Raw genomic sequence first — 21,256 nt, 5'->3', positions numbered from 1 at the left:
TGTGATTATATAAACCCTGTTTATAACTGAGCCTTGAACTATTGATGATTACTTCTCCTTCCTTGTACCACTTTTTGTTTTCCCTGGTATTAATAATTGCCTTGCTTTTTTAGTTTTTACCATTTCAACCCTAAATTCTTCTCCAAGATCTAAATCTCCTTCATATATTCAGGTACATGAGGTATTTTATTGATTAATCTCTTTGAAGAACTTTGCCCACTTTCTCTCAGACCATTTACCCTGGGCACCTGGCACACATGTAGCTCTCCTTCTTGTGATAGCTTTCTTGTTTCCTGTATCCCAGATTTTTCTCTGTCTTGATTTGCTTTTGGAATACTTGCTCCAGTAGCTTCTAGAGAAAGGGTGTATGGGAAGTACATTATTTGAGACCTTGATGGCTGTTTTTGCTCTCTAGAAGTTTGTAAGATTTTTCTCTTTGTTTCCAGTGTTCTGAAATTCCATGACAATGGACCTTTGTATTAGTCTGTCTGTCATGATGGGTATTCTCAATGGAATCTCATGCCCTTCAACTCTGGGAAAGGTCCTTAAATTATTTTGGTGTCTCTTTCCCTCTTTTTTGTTCTGTTTGCTCTTTCTGGAATTTATTATTCCAATATAGGATTCCCTGGACTTGTACTTCAATTTTCTTTTCTTTTTTTAAATTTTTATTTCCCTTCTCTTTTTGGAAGAGACTTTATCTTCTAATCCTTTTGTTGAGTTCTGTTCATTTCTGCTATCATATTTAAAAAAAATTTATTTTTAATTTTCCAGAAGCTTTTCCCCAAAGTTTTTTCTTTTTTTAAAAACATTTTTTTATAGTTTATTCATTTTTGAGAGAGAGAGCCAGAGCATGAGTGGGGGGGGGGGGCAGAGAGAGAGGGAGATTCAGAAACCTACGCGGGGTCCAGGCTCTGAGCTGTCAGCACAGAGCCTAATGTGGGGCTCGAACTCACAAACCACGAGATCATGACCTGAGCTGAAGGTGGAAGTTTACCTGACTGAGCCACCCAAGTGCCCCAGTTATCTTTTCATATGTATATGTGTGTGTGTGTGTGTGTGTGTGTGTGTGTGTGTGTGTATATTCACACACACACATACATATATATATATATATATATATATATATATATATATATATATATACACACACACACACACACACATGTATATAGTATTCTTGTGTTTCATGGTTGTATCATCTTGTCTGAGTATATTAGTGATAATTTTGGTTTTTGAATTGTTTCCTTCTCCCTTTAAAATTTTTGCTGTTTGTGTGTGTGCATGCATCTTAAACAAGAGAAATTTATTTTCTCACAGTTCTGAAGATTAGAAGTCCAAGATCAAGGTGGCAGTAGGGCTGATTTCTACTGAGCCTTTCTCCTTGGCTTGTAGATGGCCATCTTCTCCCTGTGTCTTTACATGGTTTTCCTTCTGTGTCTCTGTTGCATTTTTATGTTTATTTTGCTCTCTGTTTTTCATATCAGAGGCTCTCCCCTGATAGCTCATGCTACTTGTTTCGCTGCTTTTATTTGGAAGTAGAAGCATGTGAAATAGGTTGATCAACCGGTAGGTGATACCTACTCATATCAGGGAAGTTTAGCTGGACTGTGTTGTTTGTGAAAGCCCCAATGGTGGTAACTTTAGGAATTTTCTTGTGGCTAGTTTATTGGAAGTATCTTAGAATATCTTCCAAGCTCTTGCCTACAGGATAAAAGCTGGTTGCTAACTTACAAGAACCAGCTGGAGAATGAAGGTAGGAATGTCTACCATTCAGTAGGTAAATATTCAATTAGTATCTATGTTTATAATAAGTACCCTGGCACTCAACTCTGGAAGGCAGCTATGCTTAGCACTATACCACCAATGCCCGCTGTGACACTCAACTCTGTATGATTAGCCTGATTAAGAGATCCTCTGTTTTACCTTCTCTACAGAACAAATCTCCCATCCATGTGGCCTGACATCACAGAACTGGGAGGGAAGGAGTTACACGGATTTTTACCCAGTCCTCCTTATTTCAGTCACCTCCCCTTATAGCCCTGCTGCATAAGTACCTGGCGATACCAGTCCTTTAGACTTTCATGGAATTGGGGTGTTAGTCAAGCTACTTTTCAATTTTTTCTAAAGTTTTATTTATTTTTGAGAGAGAATGAATAGGGGAGAGGCAGAGAGAGGGAGAGAGAGAATCCCAAGCAGGCTCTGTGCTATCAGCATGGAGACCAATGCGGGGCTCAAACTCATGAACCTTGAGATCATGACCTGGGCTGAAATCAGGAGTTGGAGGCTCAACCAGCTGAACCCCCCAGGCGCCCCTGCTTCTCGATTTTTATTACTATGCATGTATGCATATTTGTGTGTGTGTTTGTTTTTGATGAACTATTTGTGTTTTTTTTGCTGAACTATGTGAAAGCAAGTTGCAGATCTTTTAAGACTGCATCCATAAAAGTTTAATTTACATGTCATGTGAACAAGGACAGTCTCCTACATCACCACCACATTATCATCACAGCTCAGAAAATTAACATTACTCGGTAGTATCATTTAATGCACAGTCCATGTCCAAATGACCCCAACTGTCTCAAAATGTATCTTATATTCTTATGCTTGTTCTTATATTGCAGATGGCAAAAATAGGGTTCCAAAATAGTAAGCATGAACCAATATGCAATAAATACTTTTGCCAGCCATTTATTTATATGTAGTTTCTTACACTTACAGTCTTGGAGACCACTTGGGTTCTGGGCCAGCTACAACAAGAGGGAACCCCTGTTTGGCAGCCCAGTGGGTCCACCTTATCGTAAAGTGGCTCTCTATTTTATGATTCTGTCATTGGACTCCTATGAATTGTTTTTAACATTCTGTAGTTTTGGGTGATTCACTCAATAGGCCTATTGTTTTCTAAAAGTTTTTAGTTGTAGAGTTAACCTGGTCCTTGTTACACTGGTACAGTCTTTGGACTGCAGGATTAGATGTTAGACAAAGATAATATGGACATTTGCCTCTGTTTAGGGTCATTATAATTTCATTATATTTTAGGGTCACTATATTTCTTTACTGCCGAATGGCTAGGTGCTATGTACAAAGTAAAAGTGGCCTCAGAAATCCCCATGTCAAGTAAAATAGCTCTTTTAGTTTGAAATCTTTTTGTTATAGCAGACTATGTAAGGGTCTTAAGTATATTTCTTTTTAAACATAATTAAAGTTTGGAGCCCCCAGTCAAAAAAATCCTAAAAGTGAACTTATGCTATTGCCCCTCCACCTTCTTTCCTCTTTTCCATCTCACCCCTGAGAGAACCTCTACTCTGGGGACTACTATCCTGGTAAAGTGGGGAAGTAGGAGTGGAGGAGGAAGGAGTGGGGAAAAAGGAGGCAGCTGGAGGCTGGGGCTGGGGTAGCTCACAGATAAGGGGCTCACTTGTGGAAAGAATCTGTGAAGACCTAATCAACAGAACCTCAGTACTTTCTGGCTCTAGGTTCCTTTCTCAGGCTAGTTTGGCTTTTAATGATGCCTTGACTATCAGTCAATAGAGGAAGAGGGACCAAGAAAGCAACCCATTCCAGCTCCTACATTTAGCACATCAGCTCTACTTCTTTGAGTGTAAATGTTTCCCTTCTCCCTGTTTCTACCCCCCCGGATCTGGCCTGTGCTCCTCCCACTGCCCATCCTCCTGCAGGTGGTGGACTGTCTCTACTCAGGGGCACTCTGGCTCCTGACCACCCAGGCCTTGACTGCCCATTAGCACCTGTAATCCTATAAGACAGGAAGTAAACATGTATACCTACTTGCTATATCAGTATGCCCTGGTACCCCTGTTTTCTTTCGTAGCAGTGCCCCATGTTCCCACGACAACTCGACATGTGGGGCTGCTGGGTGGTGGTTGTTATGGCTGCTTTCATTCTGCTCTCCTGGTTATAGCTGGTGTTCAGATTTATATTTACACAGGAACAGCTGCTCTCTTACTTTGGATTGTATAAAGTAGGAAAAGAGATGTGGCCCTGTGCATAAATAGGAAGTTTTGTCTTTCATCATTATTATTGTCAAAACTGAATTCTCTTGTGTTTCCTAAACTTACAAAGTCTAGTTGTTTAAAACCCAAGTTTTTTTTATTAAACTTTTTATTGCCACACCAAAAAGACACAGATCATGAGTACAGCTTGATAAATTTACACAGACTCAACATACTCTGTAACCAGCATTCAGAAAGGAAAAATAGATCATTACCAGCATCCCAGAAACTGCCTCCCTAGGGTGAATATTGTCTTGATTAATCACAGCATAGATTAACTTGAGCTATTTTTAAAATATTTTATAGGAACCATGCTCCAATTATTTGAGAAGGAAAACAATGTGGTTTATTTTTAAAAGAAAGGACTTGAGGGGCGCCTGGGTGGCTCAGTCGGTTGAGCGTCCGACTTCGGCTCAGGTCATGATCTCACGGTCCGTGAGTTCCAGCCTCGCATCGGGCTCTGTGCTGATGGCTCAGAGCCTGGAGCCTGTTTCAGATTCTGTGTCTCCCTCTCTCTCTGACCCTCCCCCTTCATGCTCTGTCTCTCTCTGTCTCAAAAATAAATAAACGTTTAAAAAAAAAAAAAAAAAAAAAAAAAAAAAGAATGGACTTGGAATCCCATATGTACCTTGGGGATAGGGGAGATCCGGGGTAAGAAAAAGAATGAGAATGAGAATGTCAAAGCAATGTTCTTTCTGTCACCATTTCTGAATGGGAACATTACAACAGTGAATCACATGCTGAGAGTGACAGAGGAGCCCAGCGTACCTGTGGAGAAAATCATAGTAATAGAGGTGCACATACAGTTACCATATCCAAGGGTTATAGGCTTGAAGGAATTGTTTTAACAGCTTTGCCGAGGTATAATTTATATACAATTGTATTAAGACTCGGAGTTTTCCAGAGAAAAAGACCAGTGGATAGATAGATAGATAGATAGATAGATAGATAGATAGATAGATAGACACAGATAGATGTATAGAAAGAGATTTATTTTGAGGGATTGGTTCACATGATTAAGGAGCCTGAGAAGTCCCCCTCGGTCTGCCGTCTGCAAGCTGGAGGCCCACGAAAGCCAGTGGCCTAATTCCAGTCAAAGCCTAAAGGCCTGAAAAACTGGGAGGGGTGGGCTGGGGGGAGAGGGTAGCAGGTAGCCAGTGGTGTGAGTCCCCATCCGAATGTGAAGGCTCGAGAACTGGAAGTATTGGTGTCCAAGGGGAAAAAGATGGATGTTCCTGCTGAAGCAGAGAGGGCAAAAACACCCTTCTTCATTTCCAGGAATTTTTAATATTTGCTTTCTAACTTCCAAGAGGTCTTGTGTGTGTGTGTGTGTTTTGTTGCTCTGCAAATTAAATCATAGCAACTTCCTGAGGTGGGATATGGCAGACTCTCCTTCCTGTAGAATAGGGGAGACCCTGCCTTTCCATCTGGTGGTCTAGAGGAGCCATGCGAAAAATTGGTCAAGGCCCACGATACTGAGAGAAAAGTCAAGGCCAGGCAGATTCCTTAAATGTTCTAGGAATTTTGTCTTTTTTCAATTGGGTTATTCTATGAAAATTCTTTCTTTCTTCAACAAACTCTAGCAGTTTGAACAGCCAGAACAGAGCTTAAAATCTGACTTTCTCAGTGTCCTTGATTATATTCAAGTCACTGGTTAGTGTCATGGCACACAAAGTGACTGAGGTGAGGTTCTCAAGTGAAAATTTCAACTTACTTACATTGTTCTCTGAAATTCTAAAATAAAGTGAATCTTATAAGAAACAAACTTCTTTTACCGTTTTGCTTCATAAAAGCCAGTTTGCTCTACAAAGTGGAAGAACATTTTGTAGAACCTGGCAGGATAGAAAATGATGTCTTGTTCAGTGGTTTTCCCTTGAAGAACTAAAAACACTTACATGTATTACCTATAAGTAGTCCGGTGAGGTATATGTTTAAATGGGGTACATGATTTTAGTTAAGGACAATAGTCAAATGGAACTCATTTTTCACTATACAATGACTAATTTTGCACTAGGAAAATGATATCTTTTATCAAGGGGCAGTTAAAGGGATTTATCTTGCCATCCAGAGATAATTGAGTTATTTTCCTTTGGATAAAAATTAGCTTTGCATATTTTCCCTTTTTATAAGATCTTTTACTTAGTACCCAAAACATTTATAACTGTTAGGGCATCTATCAAAGAAGTCATCTACTTTATTTACATTATTATTAATTGGCAGACTTCTCAATCTTTGTTTCAGATTCAGGGTACCTGCAGAGCACTGGCATTCTGAGATAAGAAAACCTCCTATCTACATTCAATATTGACATTATCCTTATATACTTCACCTTTCATAAAGCTCTTATTTTCCTGTATTATATTTTTTGCTTTTTTTGTTACTATTAGTTTCATGACCTAGGTGGCATTCTTATGAATATTTTGTAACAATTAGACTAAACAGTAAAGGGACTATTAAGTAAATATAGCATAATTTATACAGACAAATGAGTGTTGCCCCTTCAGAAGAGACCCCTCTGAATTCAAAATCTTTTTTTCCAGCCAAGTTGTATCAGAGGCTAGGGCCCTGACTTTTGAGACTTAAAAGTAACTTGGAACCAAATCTGGTTAATAAAGGGTGAGCAACTTACATAGGGAAGGGAGCTTCATTTCTTGAGTTTCCATAGAGGGAATTGTATGTATGTCAGCGTCCCTGAAAGAAGAGGCCTCCTATCTCCATTTGGTAGCTGGGCAAGTTCAGAGAAAGGAATGGCCTGCCCAAGTTCACTCCACTACTAGTAAATTGACTGCACTCCAGTTTGGGTTTGATCTCAGAGTCATTTACTCTTCCCCTATATTAGGCTGATTATTTTATTTACCTTTAGAGAAGGTTTATTTACCTTCTTTATTTAAAGCCGCTTTATTTACCTTTAGAGAAGACACACTTCTCTAAAGTCATGAAGCTAATATTTTTCTATCTGGCTTATGGGTTGATTCTAATTGCAAATGAATGAAATGATACAAAAAAATATTTTGAAAAATATCATCAGTGTTGAAAGAAGCAACTTATTGGAAGGAGAAGTCTAATATAGATGTCGAGGTTCTATTAATGTATACGAGAAAATGAGTGTTGGGAATTATGTGCCATATATGATAGATAACCTCACTCATTTTTCCAAATTATCTGACTTAAATTTCACACTGGATTTTTAAGAAATTTGTTGATTAACCTGCTAGATTGAGAATCACTCATTTCACATATTACGTAAGTAACTTCAGGAACTCTAACTCAGTTGTTTTTGGTTAGAGAGCTAAAAGCACCTGCTGCCATAAAATTGCTCTTTCATAAGCAGATGATCTTGTTAAGGTTGGAGGGAGGCAGGGTGGATCACCAAGCCACACCAGAAGTGGGAGATGAGGCCCACGTGAGGTTCTGGCGCTGGGCTGGAGGACACCACCACCTGAAAGTGGGACCGCAGGGTGCTCTGGGTGGCACAGTGCTTGGTGCTGGTATTTCTATTTATTTGTTTTTAAAGGTTTGATTTATTTTTGAGAGCGAGGGAGGGAGGGAGGGAGAGAATGAGCAGGGGAGGGGCAGAGAGAGAAGGGGACAGAAGATGCAAAGCAGGCTCCATGTTGACAGCAGCAAGCCCAGTGTGGGACTTGAACTCATCATGACCTGAGCCGAAGTCAGCCGCTCAACTGACTGAGCCACCCAGGTGCCCCGTTGTGCTGGTACTTTTAAAAGTCTTTAAGGAATTGGAATGTAGCCCATAATATTCCTTTTCAAAGGGTATCAGCATAGAATTCTGAGAGGTAGAAAATAAAACATTTTTATATCATAAGTCCAAGACAACTTCTTGCTCTTAGGTTTTATGACTTTATAATCTAAATTATTCAAGGATATTTATACTCTTAAAAAAATACTTTTCTGGAGTCCAAAATATGTTAAGGCAGTATTTATATTCCACATAATTCTTGACATGTATAGGTGCTAAGTAACTGTTTTCTGAGCTGGCAGGAACACAAAAATTTACAAAGCATTTTGAGTATACTGTGTCAATATTACAGTCTCTTATACAGATACCTGTTTCCTAGCGTGCATAAATTGTTTTTTCAAATATGCTAAGCCCGATAGAGGATTTAATACAATATATTTGACAAAAGCAATGGGAAGTTGCTATACATACACATACGTGAGATAAAATGGCCCGTGAGGTGTAGAATCGAGTGGCCGGGGTGAAGCGAAGCTGGAAGCCCCCCTGGAGGTGTCAGTGCCAGGGTGGGGGTCTTATTTGAGACGCGGAAACTCATGCCAATCATTTGAAAAATCTCTTTCCAGAGACCGAAAGCTCCGGCATCTCCCGCCCCGGAGGAGGACCCCTGCCTTTCCTTTCCAAAACCCCCAGTGGATGCTGCAAAGATGAGAAGAATAAGCAGTGCCCGGGCGCGCTTATTCAGGGCGGCCTCCCAGGGGGCTCTTCTGCCTGACAGGACGCTTCCTCCCGCTGAGCGTAAGGCTGGGTGACATCCTTTAAACCGGGGGATGGGGTGGGGGTGGGCAGGTGATTTGAATTTGCACATACAAGTTATTTTTACAGGACTTTTTTTCAAACCCCACAGGATTTTTACAGTAACGCTTAGTTAATATTATGCAAAAGCTGGTGAAGAAACATTGTTCATATATTTTTCTGGGCATTCATGAAGAGTACCTAAATATCACAGTTTTTTTAAAAAAGTTATTTGCTAGAAAAAGAATATTAGGGTTAAGTGTTTTCTAATGAAGGAGTTCACCTATAAGAAATAAGTGATTTTTTAAATTAGTTCAAACAGTTGTTCATTTCATTAGGCACATTTAAAGATTCATACAATGTGTCCTAAGCTTAGGTCTTTGAGGATACCTTTCCAATCCCATGTGACAAAGTAAGCTAAAGTTGGAGGCTTTTCCAGTTCTTTCCCACAGAATTGCTGGCAGGTATCTACACCTGGAGGCAGAGGTGCTACAAACCTCAAGCTCTAATGTGTGCCCCAACCATTGGAATCAACCCCTGTCCAGAGTACACTAAGAGTTTTTCAGATTCTGCAGGAAATGTCTCTTTAGTGGGATGACAATCAGTCTAGAGCATCACACCAGTATTGAGAGAAAAAAAAAAAAAAATGAAATAGCATAGAATAGAATGGAAGACATCAGGGCACATCACAGATCGTAGGGCAAGTATTGCTTCAAGGAGACCTTACTGTGGTCACGTACATGTGTGTTCAGGGTCATATTATTAATTTATTATATATTACACTTATATTAATTTATATTACGAACTTACTATTACTGCATGTAGTCCAAAAAGTTGGAAAACCACTTTACTAGGGGTTGACAGAACGGGCCCTCCTTCAATCAATAAGATGAATAGGGGTAGGTGTACATACAGTCACAGAGAGGAGATTATCTGAAGATGGATCCCAAAAGTTACAAGTCACTGCCTGAGGATCCTACTTGTTTGATATTCAAGGGTTTTCTTTTAATGAGTCACCAACACTTAAAGGTAGAAGATCTCATGGAAGCGTCCAGATTTATGACTTCTTATGAAAAAATTAGAAGATCTGGCAGTCCTGGGCCTTTGTTTCATGTAGCACCCATCCACTCCCATTAGCCCGGGGTATGGGCTGCAGTTCCCTATGTCTCCCCAGCCCACTTTACTCATGTTCTGGTCCCTCTGATCCCTGTAATCCCTGACATAGCCAAAGAGACTCATGAAGAAGTCCTGAAGAAAGGGAAATAGGCAATCCAGGGCACTCAAGTCGCACGGTAACAGATGCTGTCACGGGATATATAATTAGGCAACTTGCTTTACCTCGATGTCCCAATTTGTTTCCTTTCTAACAGTCAGCCAATCAGATATTTATTGAACCCCTTCTAAGTGCCAGATACCATTCTAGGTTCACAGGGTCCTGCCTTCAAAGAGCTTGTGAGGGGGGATAGACAGTAAACGGGAAAACAAAGAAATAAGATAATTTGGGTCCGACGAGGGCTATGAAGAAGATATGCAAAATGACAGGATGGAGAATGTCATGGCGGGAGTAGCTCAGGTGGCACTGGAATGTGCTTGAGGAGGTGACCCCTGGGTCGAAACGTGACTAGGGAGAAAAAGGCAAGTATATAGAAACCTGTGCATGAGGTGCCCGTACTAAGGGACAGCGAGGCCCGAGACGGGGGGAGGCTCGGATGGTGGAGGCTGGGAAGGCCAGTGTGGCAGGAAGGTGGTTAACCGTGGGAACGTGAAAGAAGCGGAGGCCACAGCCCGGCAGGGCCGAGCTGTGGAAACCAGTCCAGACTTTATTCTGCTTGCACTGAAAAGCCAGGGCAGGGTTTAAGTGAGGGAGAGACCTCATCTGACTTCAGTTTCTCAGCTATAGCTGCACATTAGGATCACCTGAGGAACTTTTCAACCGTTCCCCCACCAGGGCCCCAGTTAGACCAGTTAGATCCGGAAGGATTGGTAATTGCAGGAGCAAAGCCCCTGCCAGCAGGAGAGGGGATGGGATCTGGAGTCTGGGGTCAGGGGTTGAGGTCAGACCTAGAGAGGAACAGCGTCACTCCTTGTAAACGGGTGGTAGAGCTGGTGTGCCGGTACTGTTGTTTGCTAGATGTTTTGCTATCAAGCCTGAATGCCGCCTCCGCGGCATTTAACTCCTGGTTGCTCACCTTGGGAGCCTTGCTGCTTCCTGAGCTGTTCACGTCTACAGGTGAGTGACCGGAGAGACGGTGCTTCACCCACCATCCCCATCTTCTTTGCTTCCCTTGTGGCTCTGTGCCTTCCCTTCGAGGCCGCCTGGCCCTCGACTGTGCACCCACAGCACACCTGTGCTTGGGAGGTGCCATCTGCGGCTGTCATTTCCCAGCACCGAGGCCATCCCCACGCCTCCGAGCGGTCAGAAACAGGTCTTTGTTGCCATCCTTTTATCCACCCTGTCTGCAGGTGCTCCCTGCTCATCAGCCCTGGGGTCTGTGTCAGCACTCAGGAAACAATGGCAGTAAAAAGTCGGAGTCATTTTAAAAGCACCGTTGCCCAATTAAAAAAATATGTTACATATTATTATATATGTTATACATGTATATTTTAATGGCTGCAGCCTTGGAATTATTGTCATTTGTGCAGGAGCTCCCTGGGCTTTGTGTCAGAGACTCTATTGTTTAGTAAAGGTGTCTTTCGGTGGGTGACTGGGGTGTAAAGGCAGCCGTGCTTGGAGACAGAGGGTGTGCCCCTTCCTTTGATGTGAAGTCATCTGTAGCCGACTCTGCCGAGGGCAGGGCTGGGGGTGTGGTGGCAGGCTTGGAATTCCTGATTTAAGAAAATGAAAGGGGAAGAGAGGTGTGTAGTTATCTTCACAGGACCAGCAGTTTAATTGCTCTGTGTTGAAATAGGCTTTTCAGCTGGACATGGCAGTGATGCTAAGGCTGCCCCAGTTACTCAAGCTGGACAGAGACCTCAGAGCAGTCTCCCCCCCCACCCCCAATCCCTGCCCTCTTTACCTTCACAGAGAGAGCCCTCGACAGGCTTCCTAAATAGGCTTCCTAAGCATCTTCTGGGTCTGCATTTCCCTTTCCCACCACTGCTGCACTTCTGTTCTCACCTCTTGCCTTGTGCTTGGCCTTCTAGGCCCCTTTCTCATCCTCCCTCAGCTCACTGATGACCCTCAGCCCTTAGAGCAGCCAGAAGAGCCTGGAGAAACCAAGCTGCCAACCACACATGGCTGTGAGCAGCCGCCTTCTCCCTTCATCCCAGTGGACCGTGAAAATGATTATTTTCTGTGTGTGCCATATGGGCCAGGAAGCAAATAAAAATCAAATTGCATCATCTTCTTGCTGAAAACCCTTTGGAGGGCTCCCTGTGCCTTAAAGGAGTGTTTGCCAAACTGAGTTCCAGCATTCCCTTGGAAAAGTGGTTCAGCACTCAAATCAATCTGCCTGCTTCCTCTCCCTCTTGGAGAGTCCTGGCGCACATGGGCATATTTGAGGGTCAGTAAAGATGCCTATTTAATTTTAATTCAACCCAGCATTTTACAAATGTACTTGACTGTGGAATCTATCTTTTGAAAAATGCAGTTTGGGAAATGCTGACCTAGCACAGAAGTTGGCAGACTTTTTCTGTAAAGAGCCAGAGAGTAAATATTTTAGACCTCATGGGCCATATAGTCTCTGCTCAACCTACTCAACTCTGCTGTTGTAGTGGGAAAGCCACATAGACTGATTTATGGCCACTGAAACTTGAATTTCCTGTAATTTTCACATGACACAAGATAGTGTTCTCTTTTTGATTTCTTCCCAACCATTTAAAAATGTAAAAACCATTCTGAGTTTGTAGGCAGTACGAAAACAGGAGGCAGACTAGATTTGGTGGTTAGTTTGCTGACTCCTGGCCTAGGGGATAAAATCTCTGCTCCTCATCATGCATAGCTCCATAGTGATCTAGCCTAACATTCCAGGCCCTTCTTTGGACTCTCCTTTCCCTACCCTCCACAGCCTGTGCACCAGCGGTTTGGAACTCCTTGCAGTTTCCCATCCTGGTCCTGCTGATTCAAGCCTCTTGCAGGAGCTGCTCTATAATTGCTGGACCCAGTGCAAAATGAGAATGTGGGGCTCTTTATTAAATTATTGGGAATTTCAAGATGGCAACAGCCAAGCATAGGGCCCTTCTTTGTGTGGGGCCCTGCTTGACTATACAGCATGTATGCATATAAAGCTAACTCTGACTCCAGACTTTTGTTCCTTTTTCACAGAACTCCTTTTTGCCTCCTGTTAATCCTTGAAGAATACTTCTCAGGCTCTGCCTCGTTTATGAATCTTTCCCTGACCAACTTCCACACCCCTCAGGACTCTCCTGTTCTCTATACCACCCTTACTGGCTCAGACCATGCTGTACTGCATTTCTCTCTATACATGTCCGCCTCTCTATCTCCCCTACTAGACTGAGCAGCTTCAGTAGGAAGAGAGGTTTTCTTTATTTCTTTCAGTAGGAAAAGAGCCTGAGAACCTAAAACAGGGTCTAATATATAGTAGGTGCCAAAGCAATATCTGTGAAATGGAACCGTTCCTGTATAGTAATACTATTTGTTGTAGACTTCTTTTTTTTAATGTTTATTTATTTTTGAGAGAGAGAGAGAGAGAGAGAGAGAGAGACAGAGTGCGAGCAGGGGAGGGGCAGAGAAAGAGGGAGACACAGAATCTGAAGCAGGCTCCAGGCTCTGAGCTGTCAGCACAGAGCCAGACGTGGGGCTCAAACTCATGAGCCTTCGAGCCATGAGGTCATGACCTGAGCTGAAGTAGGCCACTTAACTGACTGAGTCACCCCTGTTGTAGACTTTGAAGTTGAGCCATGATCCATTACAAAATTAGTAAAATGTGCTACAGATATTTACCAGGGACACACAGGGCATTGTTACGAATGCTCAGTTTAATGGTGGACATCCATCAGGAGGAAGACTGAGCCCCAGGGCAGCTCTTTGCTGTAGTAATAAGTGACAGCTCACTCCAATAGATTGTGAAGTTAGAGGGGGCCGCAGCAACGCCCCCTATGAGTATGGGTGTGTTTCCCCTCTAGAAGAGAAGCTCCCTGACCACTGGGACTTCTTGGTTAGACCGCCAGCACCTGGAGCAGCACCTGGCATGTAAGCAGTGAGTGCCTAGTAAATATCCTTGGAGTAAATTAAGGAAAGAAACAAATGTTAAAATACAGGAATAGGCTAAAGATGCTCTGTGACCTAAAACAAAACATGTGCTTTGTTATTCAGTAGGAAAGATATTTAAGGCAGAGTGGTGCTACTGAGCGTGCCCTGGACCAGAAGTCGGGATTCTTGGGTTCCCTTAATGATGATGAAATAACTTCTGGGTTTTGAGTAAATCACTTTACTAGGCCAAATTGTTTAATTCTCACCACATCCCTAAGAGGCGGGGACTACTGAGAAAGGTGAGAGAAAGGTTGAGTGACCTGCCTGCGTAGGTCAGCCAGTCCTTGACCCCAAGTCTGATGGAAAGGGCAAAGCCTACGCTCTTCCTACTGTATGGTCCCGGCTCTCCCCAGACTTGCTCTGTGAACTGAGACTGGCCACTTAACATTTGGGTTTTCCGTTTTCTCATCTGAAAATTGAAATTTGGGCTAGCTGATCTCTAAAGTTTCTTTCAGTTTTGAAATGCATTGTTTTGAAAGCAGGGGGCTTGGTCAGAGTGGACCAAGTGGTTTTGTTGGTTTTTATTGGTTTGCTCGTTCAAGTGCAGAAAAAGACACTTTGGGTGTTTGCAAAACAGTGTTTTTCTATAAAACCTGATCTCTCCCTGCCCTTTTGAAAAAAATATTCTCTCAGAGATTCAAGCGTGGTGGCAGCATCACAGATGAACTATGCCTAATGGCCATTTGTTGATAAAGAAACACTGTTGTATCACAAGTTTAAGAATCTGCAGTCATAGACACAATAGATGTTTCAGTTTAGAGACTGGACTTTTTGCAACTCTTATTATCTTACTCCTCTTTAGAAAGCCTTATAAGCCAAAGCTGCCTTCCTACCACCTAGCAGTGGTGTGTAAGGCCTCCACGATCTGGCTGCCACCCCTCTGATCACCTCTCTTCTTCTTCTCCCTCACATACTCCACTCCTATTGTGCCTTAAGCATGCCAGGCACACTCCTGCCTTAAGACCTCCATACCTGCTAATCCCTCTGCAAGGAAGATTGTCCCTCATCAACTGATAGCCAGATGCCTTGCCTCCATTAAGGGTTTGCCTACCATACCCACCCTGTTCAAAACTGCTACCTGCCCCCATCCCCAATCCTCTTTAGTTTTCTCCATTTTTCTACTTATGCTTTGTTTTTTTTTTTTCCGTAGCAGTTATTCTATAATATACCTCATTTATCATGGTATATTATTTATTATCTCTTCATACCTATTAGGATATAAGCCCTAAGAAGTCAGGGATCTTTGTTTTGTCATTGCTACATCTTGAATGTGTAGGCCAGTGCCTGATATCATGGAGGCACTCAAGATTTTTTGAATGAAAAATTATTAACATGATCAAATTCAGGAAAAGGAGTCATCACTCTGGGATGCAGATGTATTTAAATGTGGATGGAGTTATTCATAAACCTAATTTGAGTGTTTGTCCTCTGGTAGACTCAGAGAGTCAAGAGAAGATCCCACTCGTTTCTGATGAATTGGTGCCACCAAGCCTGAAATAGTGGTGAGGTATTGTAGATGTCCAGGTAGGCTTTGGCCGTACAATTCCAGACTTATATGTTATAAGTTATAACTTATATGTTATAAGTAACATATAACTTTTACATTGTGCCAATTCTCAGACTGAAAAAAAAAACATTGAAATAGTGATTCTTAAAGTAAGAAATACTTTGACTAAACATTTCCTTGATTGTTACAGCAAAGAAGACAGTGGAATCCAAAGAAACCGTTGTGAAGGGGGACCCTATGGTGAAAATAAATGGGATTTATTTAACAGAATCAAACGCCATGGGCCACTTAAAGAGTCACCCACTTCAGCTAACTTACGATGGAGGCTTCAGTGAAATTCAGGAGCAAGAAATGTTTAAAGGGACAACATCCTTGCCATCTCATCTCAGAAGTGGAGGGTCAGTATTCTTTTGATTTGATTTTCTGGTCTGGATAACTGTCAATACCAGTTTGTTTCCTTATCTTATGGAGATGATTGATTTGCATTTTCCCTTTTACATAAACAAATTTTTAAGTTAATGATGCATGAATAGGAAAGACTTTTTTTCTTCATGGCTAGATGGAGTTGATTTTACATCATTCCCTATTTAATTCTTGGGAAAACATTTATTCATACCTGCCAAATGCTGCGTTGATAGGACTGTCAGTAGTCTTTGCTTTAGACTGTTCCAGCCAGCCCTTGAGTGATGAGTGATTGTTCTGTTTGTGCGTTATTTGGGATTCTTGCCTGGCCTGGAATCTCTTGTTCCCTCCCTTTGGACTAGTTCACTGTTGTTAATTCCATTGAAGAGTGGACACTTATTTTATTCTCCAGTAGATACTTGGATTTAAACATTCATTTTGTCAATGGGTAAACAGTTAAAACAGAAGAATCCTATAGATTTCTGTTATCCATGGTATCTGTCTACTAATACCTCATAAAATGAATTATTGGGAATTACTTTATTTCATACCACGTTCCTAGGCAGGGCTTTCTAGGGCTTCCCCTAAAAAATTGAGGAAGAATTTTCTTATCATATTAAAGATTTGTGGAGAAATGTTCACTGTATAGACCATGTGAATTCTCACCCTGGTGTTTTCCTAAAGAAGCCTTGAATAACTAGGGATGGGGGTCAGGGGTGGAGTTGGGAGAGAAGCCTCTGTTCTCCAGTCCCAGCCAATAATGATGCCAAGATAGGCAGAAGGTCCTGGACTGGACAGGGTCATTCAGTTAGAGATATTTTTCTTTGACTTTCCATTGGGTCATTATGGACAATTGCCTGGTTCAAATTTGCTTAACAAGATTAAATTCCATGGGCCATTTTAAGACCGAGTGCTTGTTGCCCTCACTTTAGATTTTGGGTCTGACTTTGGCTTGTACACACGCAGCGTGCTTAAAATTTTCCCGGAACTGGCTGCTTGGCAGCTGGTTAGTTTAGCTAAACTGACCTTGTCTGCTGACACAGCCTGAAGAGTGTCGCGCATGTGGAATTTATATTAGGCAACCCAGCGGTCCTTGTAATGTTGCTTTGCGTTCAGAACATTTTTTAAATTAAAGGAAAAATGAAATGTCTCCTTAAGTGGAAGAGAATGACTTCCAATTGGGACTTTGGGAGCTGAGCACAAAACATCAAACTGGCCATTGCAACCAATCTTTTCCAGTCGGTGAGTAAGAATAGGCTGCAGACCTCAGAGCTTGCACATGAAAGACTGCGGGAGAGCTCGTGTTGCTCCAGCACTGAAGCGAAAAGGAAACATTTCTCTTGCTGCACCCATCCTTATAGTAATTAAAGTTGACGAGGAAAAACCAGACAAGAGCTGTTTTATTTTATTGTACTTTATTTTATTTTGCAAACCTTCAGATGTTGCAGAATCATCTGGCAAGCCAGAGTTCATTATGTCTTCCGTCAGGGACAGCAAAGGCATTTTCAGTTACATATTTGATCCCACAAACAGCAAAGGAGAAATCAGTTAGGGACTGGAATCACCTCTTCCTGACTGTCCAGAATTATGAGGTGTTGGCAGCGGCACTAATTGTTTTTTTTCTGTTTTGTTAGGATGGCTTTTGCGTCGTGTAATGATTGTGTCTGAGTTGGGTTTGCAGTGCACCCTGGCAAGTTTAACTTCCAGTAACATTTCTGCTTTATGAATCTGTACCTCCTTTCATCATCGATGGGTTTTTGGTGGAGTGGCGCCAAAAAGACAGTTTATACAGTAGGATTAAAACAAACCGGAAAATGGAAACTATTAGCAATTCCTTCATTAATTGCATTTGTGAATCAATCTGGGACACTTGATAATTGTTTCTTGTAAACATTTAAGTGAATAATTCCAAGAAATGATCTTTGCTATGCAGTGGAGTATTCCCAGTTTTGATGCTAAAGCCTTACTCAATTAACATTTTTCCATCTTTAAACCATAATGTGGAAAATGAAGGCTCTTGTCAGTGAGCTGGGCTGGCAGGAGAACGAAGGGAAGGGAATGCAAAGTAGAAAAGGAGGAGGCATGAGATGACTCCGGCTTGAGGAGACCAGCAGGTCTCTTCAAGGGGACAGAGGAAGTGAGCACCTGCTGCCCGTGCACGGTCCTTACACCGTGAATGGGGGAGCGGCCCTTCCCGCTGAGTGCTTCTCAGCTGGGGAGTAAAGGGGTCAGTTTGTTCCAGTGAACGAGAATTCACTTAGAATATGGACAACTCAGACCTGGGATGGACTGGAGTTTCACTTTATGCCAGTCGTGATGGAAAAAGGATTTGCTAAGCAAGGCATCATCATAAACAAGATCTTGGGGGACTATTTAACTTTCCAAAAGAGAACATACTCTCAAGCACTTATCAACCTGTCATCTTCAAACAGCGGTGCAATTACGCCAGTCTCTGTGTGTCCATTTAAGGATCCATTTAAGGTTTGGCAGGCCTGCCCCGTAGCAACACTACACTGTCTCTTACTTTGAGTTGGCATGTGGATTGAAAATAATAAAGCTTCCATTAAAATACATATGTATATATATCTCTGTCCATCTGTCCAACCATCCATCTATCCATCCATCCAGTGGTTCAGTCTGATGAACCCTTTCATATATCTGCTTAAAAACCTTTTAAGGCTTTCTGTGTAAATATTCAAACTATTGCGGTTTGGAAATGCAGTCTTCAGGAGGAAAGCCCAAGAGCAGTCAAGAACTCTTTGCTAGGAGCTGTGATCCTTGGATTTAGGTTCACTTCTCTCTCAGCCATTTGATTTATCTGCATGCTGGGCTCAGTTTTCTAATCTGTAAAATGGAAACAACTGTGCTCCTTCATTCCCATCTCCTCCCAGTTTTCACTGTAGATGGTAGAATGATCGATAAGGCTTAAAAGCCTTATTTGTAAGTTGTCAAGTAACAATAGTGTTTTGGGAGTCAAAAATAAGAAAAGAGGAGGGCATCGGAGTGGCTCATTTGGTTAAGCGGCCAACTCTTGATTTCGGCTCAAGTCACGATCTCATGGTTTGGGGATCGAGCCCTGTGTGGGGCGGTGCATTAACAGTGCACAGCCTGCTTGGGATTATCTCTCTCCCTCTCTGTCTGCCCCTCCCCAGCTTGCATGCTCTCTCTCCCTTTCTCTCAAAATAAATAAATAGACATTTAAAAAAATAAGAAATGAGGGCTTCTGGTTAAAGATGGTAAAGCAAAGGCATTCTGCAGAAACTGAACAAAAGCAGCAGAGAATGAAAAACACAGAAATAAATGCCATCAATGAAATAGAGAAATAGTTCCAACCCCAAACTACAAAACATGGAGCAAACTTTACACTGCATATGGGCTTGGTTATTTTTGTCTACCTAGCATACTTCTTTTTGGAGGGCGAGCCGCCTTGTGTCGTATAATAAGTCCTGCTCAGTCAGTGTTTAGAGAGGGACTCTATGTTCCCTAGATACCTTCCCAGGGGTGATTATGAGGCCCTGGACTGGCTATCAGAGTTCTCCAGCCCACCAGTCACAGCAGTTGGTCTCAGGGTGCGCACATGATCCCAAACAGGCCAGCTGAATTCCTCTCTGGGCCTTTTGCCAAAGCCTTTGAGGAAAGTGCACTTTCAAGTTCGTAAGTGGTAAAGATGATGTGGTCTTAGAGCCAACAGTGGCCATTTCATTGCCTCGTGGAGGATAACTCTGAGAGGGGAAGTGATGTGTAAACAGAGCCAAGGAAATGGAGCTACTGACCAAGTTTAAGGATGATATATTTATATACCCCTAGATCTAGCTGTGCCTGAGACCACCATATCCACGTTGTAGATAGCTCTGTTTTGTGAACCAATATGTTCGTTTTCTTTCTTTCTTTCTTTCTTTCTTTCTTTCTTTCTTTCTTTCTTTCCTTCTTTCTTTCTTCCTTTCCCTTCTTCCTTCCTTCTTTCTCTCTTTCTTTCTCTCTTTCTCTCTCTCTCTCTCTCTTCTTTCCTTTCTCTTCTTTCCTTTATTTATTTTAACAGGGACGGCTTACGGTACTTTAGGTTTTTGTCACTTGGAATGTTGCAACCAGAAGAGTCTAGTTAACCTGCCAGAGTCTATGGAATGTAGATGAAAACAAGGGGTAATTTGAGAGCAGACATTGACCTCCTCAGACATAGAGCAAGAAACAGATTTCCCCAAGAGTGAGTCTCTTAGTTCAGAAAGGTACGTATCCAATAGTCTTTAATTAAAGAAATGAAACCTAAGGATGTGGGCCAGCCACAGAAGAAGGGAGGATGCCCCTGTTAAGACCCCATTCAAGATCCAGATGGTGAAAAGACAGGGGAACAGTGCTGAGGGTGATGGTCTCCTCCAGCTGGTGCGCGTCTGTATACATGGGGAAGAGGGTTTGCTAGATTAGAACTCAAGCAGCCTATCATGTAACAGGGCTTTTCTGTGAGTCACAGAAACTTGCTACACCCAGACCAAGGGAACACATGCTTCAGGTTAAGAAAAAAACCAGAAAATGGATTGTTCGAGAAAGCTAACTAAAGTTGAAGTCACGGAACATCCTAACTCTCTGCCTTGGTGGATCCTGTTCATTCTTCAACAAATAAATTGTTCTGTTTAAAGATAAATAATATGAGGACAAGCATTAACAGAGGACTCAAGCATAGATATGTAAAAAACATAACAAAAGACAGATGAAGAAAATGGATCACAAAAGGAACTGCCCTCTAAAAACAAGAGTTAGAACAGTTTTCCATAGTGTCAAAATTTTTTTTTAAAAAGGAAAAAGGAGCTCTTCTTTGGGTTATAAGAATTCAAATTAGAGATTCTAAGCCAACCTAAAGAGATGAAAAATATGTTTTCAGTTCTCAAGAAATGAAAGAAAAATGTGTAAACATGGAGAATAAAGTCATATTAGAAATAAAGTGAGAATGAAAACAGTTGAAAATGTATTGAGACATGGTGTACAGGTTAGAAGAAACCACACAAAAAGAAATGAATGAAAAGGTATGAAATGAGTGGAGCAATTGAAATTGATACGGGAGGCATGGCATTGGTATTCCTGAAGGAGAGGGTCCTCTTCCACGCCCCCTCCTAGTACTATCTTACTTTCAGCTAAGTGCCAGCCACTCTTCCAAGTGATTTACATACATTAACTCCTTTGGTACTCACAAGAACCAATTGAGAACGGAAGAGACAACTTTCTGAAATAAAAATTTGAATCTGAACTTCAATGGACACATCCTGCCCCAACAAAGTTTGAGGCGGAATACTCCACACTGAGATACTTCCGACAGTGTTTGGCACTAGAATACCCGGGACATAGTACACACTCAATTAGTAATTGTTGATTGGGTGGATAAATGGAAGAAGGTATCCTATGACCATTCAGGCTGCACAAGTGAGTCACATAGAAGGAGGAAGAGGCAGGCTGCCTCTGGCTTTATTAGAGCACCTCTGAGTGTCAGAAGACAGTGAAGTAGTGTCAATGAAGTTCTAAGTATAAGAAGGATAACCCAAGACTGTATCGCCAGCCAAGTTGTTTTTCAGTACAAAGACCACAGATAGACATTTCCAGATGTGAATGAACATGGGGACTATAGTACACATGCACTTTCTAGAAAAGTCTTG

General features: G+C 42.0%; 1 protein-coding gene across 2 annotated transcripts in view; it reads left to right on the top strand.

Moving 5' to 3' along the window:
- The window catches only part of ARMC2 (armadillo repeat containing 2), a 105,666-nt gene that overhangs the window by 8,917 nt on the left and 75,493 nt on the right, over positions 1-21,256 (top strand). For both annotated transcript variants that reach the window (XM_019443033.2, XM_019443034.2), the window contains 2 exons: positions 8,328-8,499; positions 15,406-15,613. In XM_019443033.2, the coding sequence (XP_019298578.2) occupies positions 8,328-8,499; positions 15,406-15,613 (380 nt within the window). The remainder of the gene's footprint in view (positions 1-8,327; positions 8,500-15,405; positions 15,614-21,256) is intronic.

Source organism: Panthera pardus, unplaced genomic scaffold, assembly GCF_024362965.1.
Source record: "Panthera pardus isolate Hobbes unplaced genomic scaffold, ASM2436296v1 HiC_scaffold_17, whole genome shotgun sequence".
Lineage (NCBI taxonomy): Eukaryota > Metazoa > Chordata > Mammalia > Carnivora > Felidae > Panthera > Panthera pardus.
The sequence above is the reverse complement of the archived record's forward strand: the minus strand, read 5'-3'. Positions and strand labels throughout refer to the sequence as shown.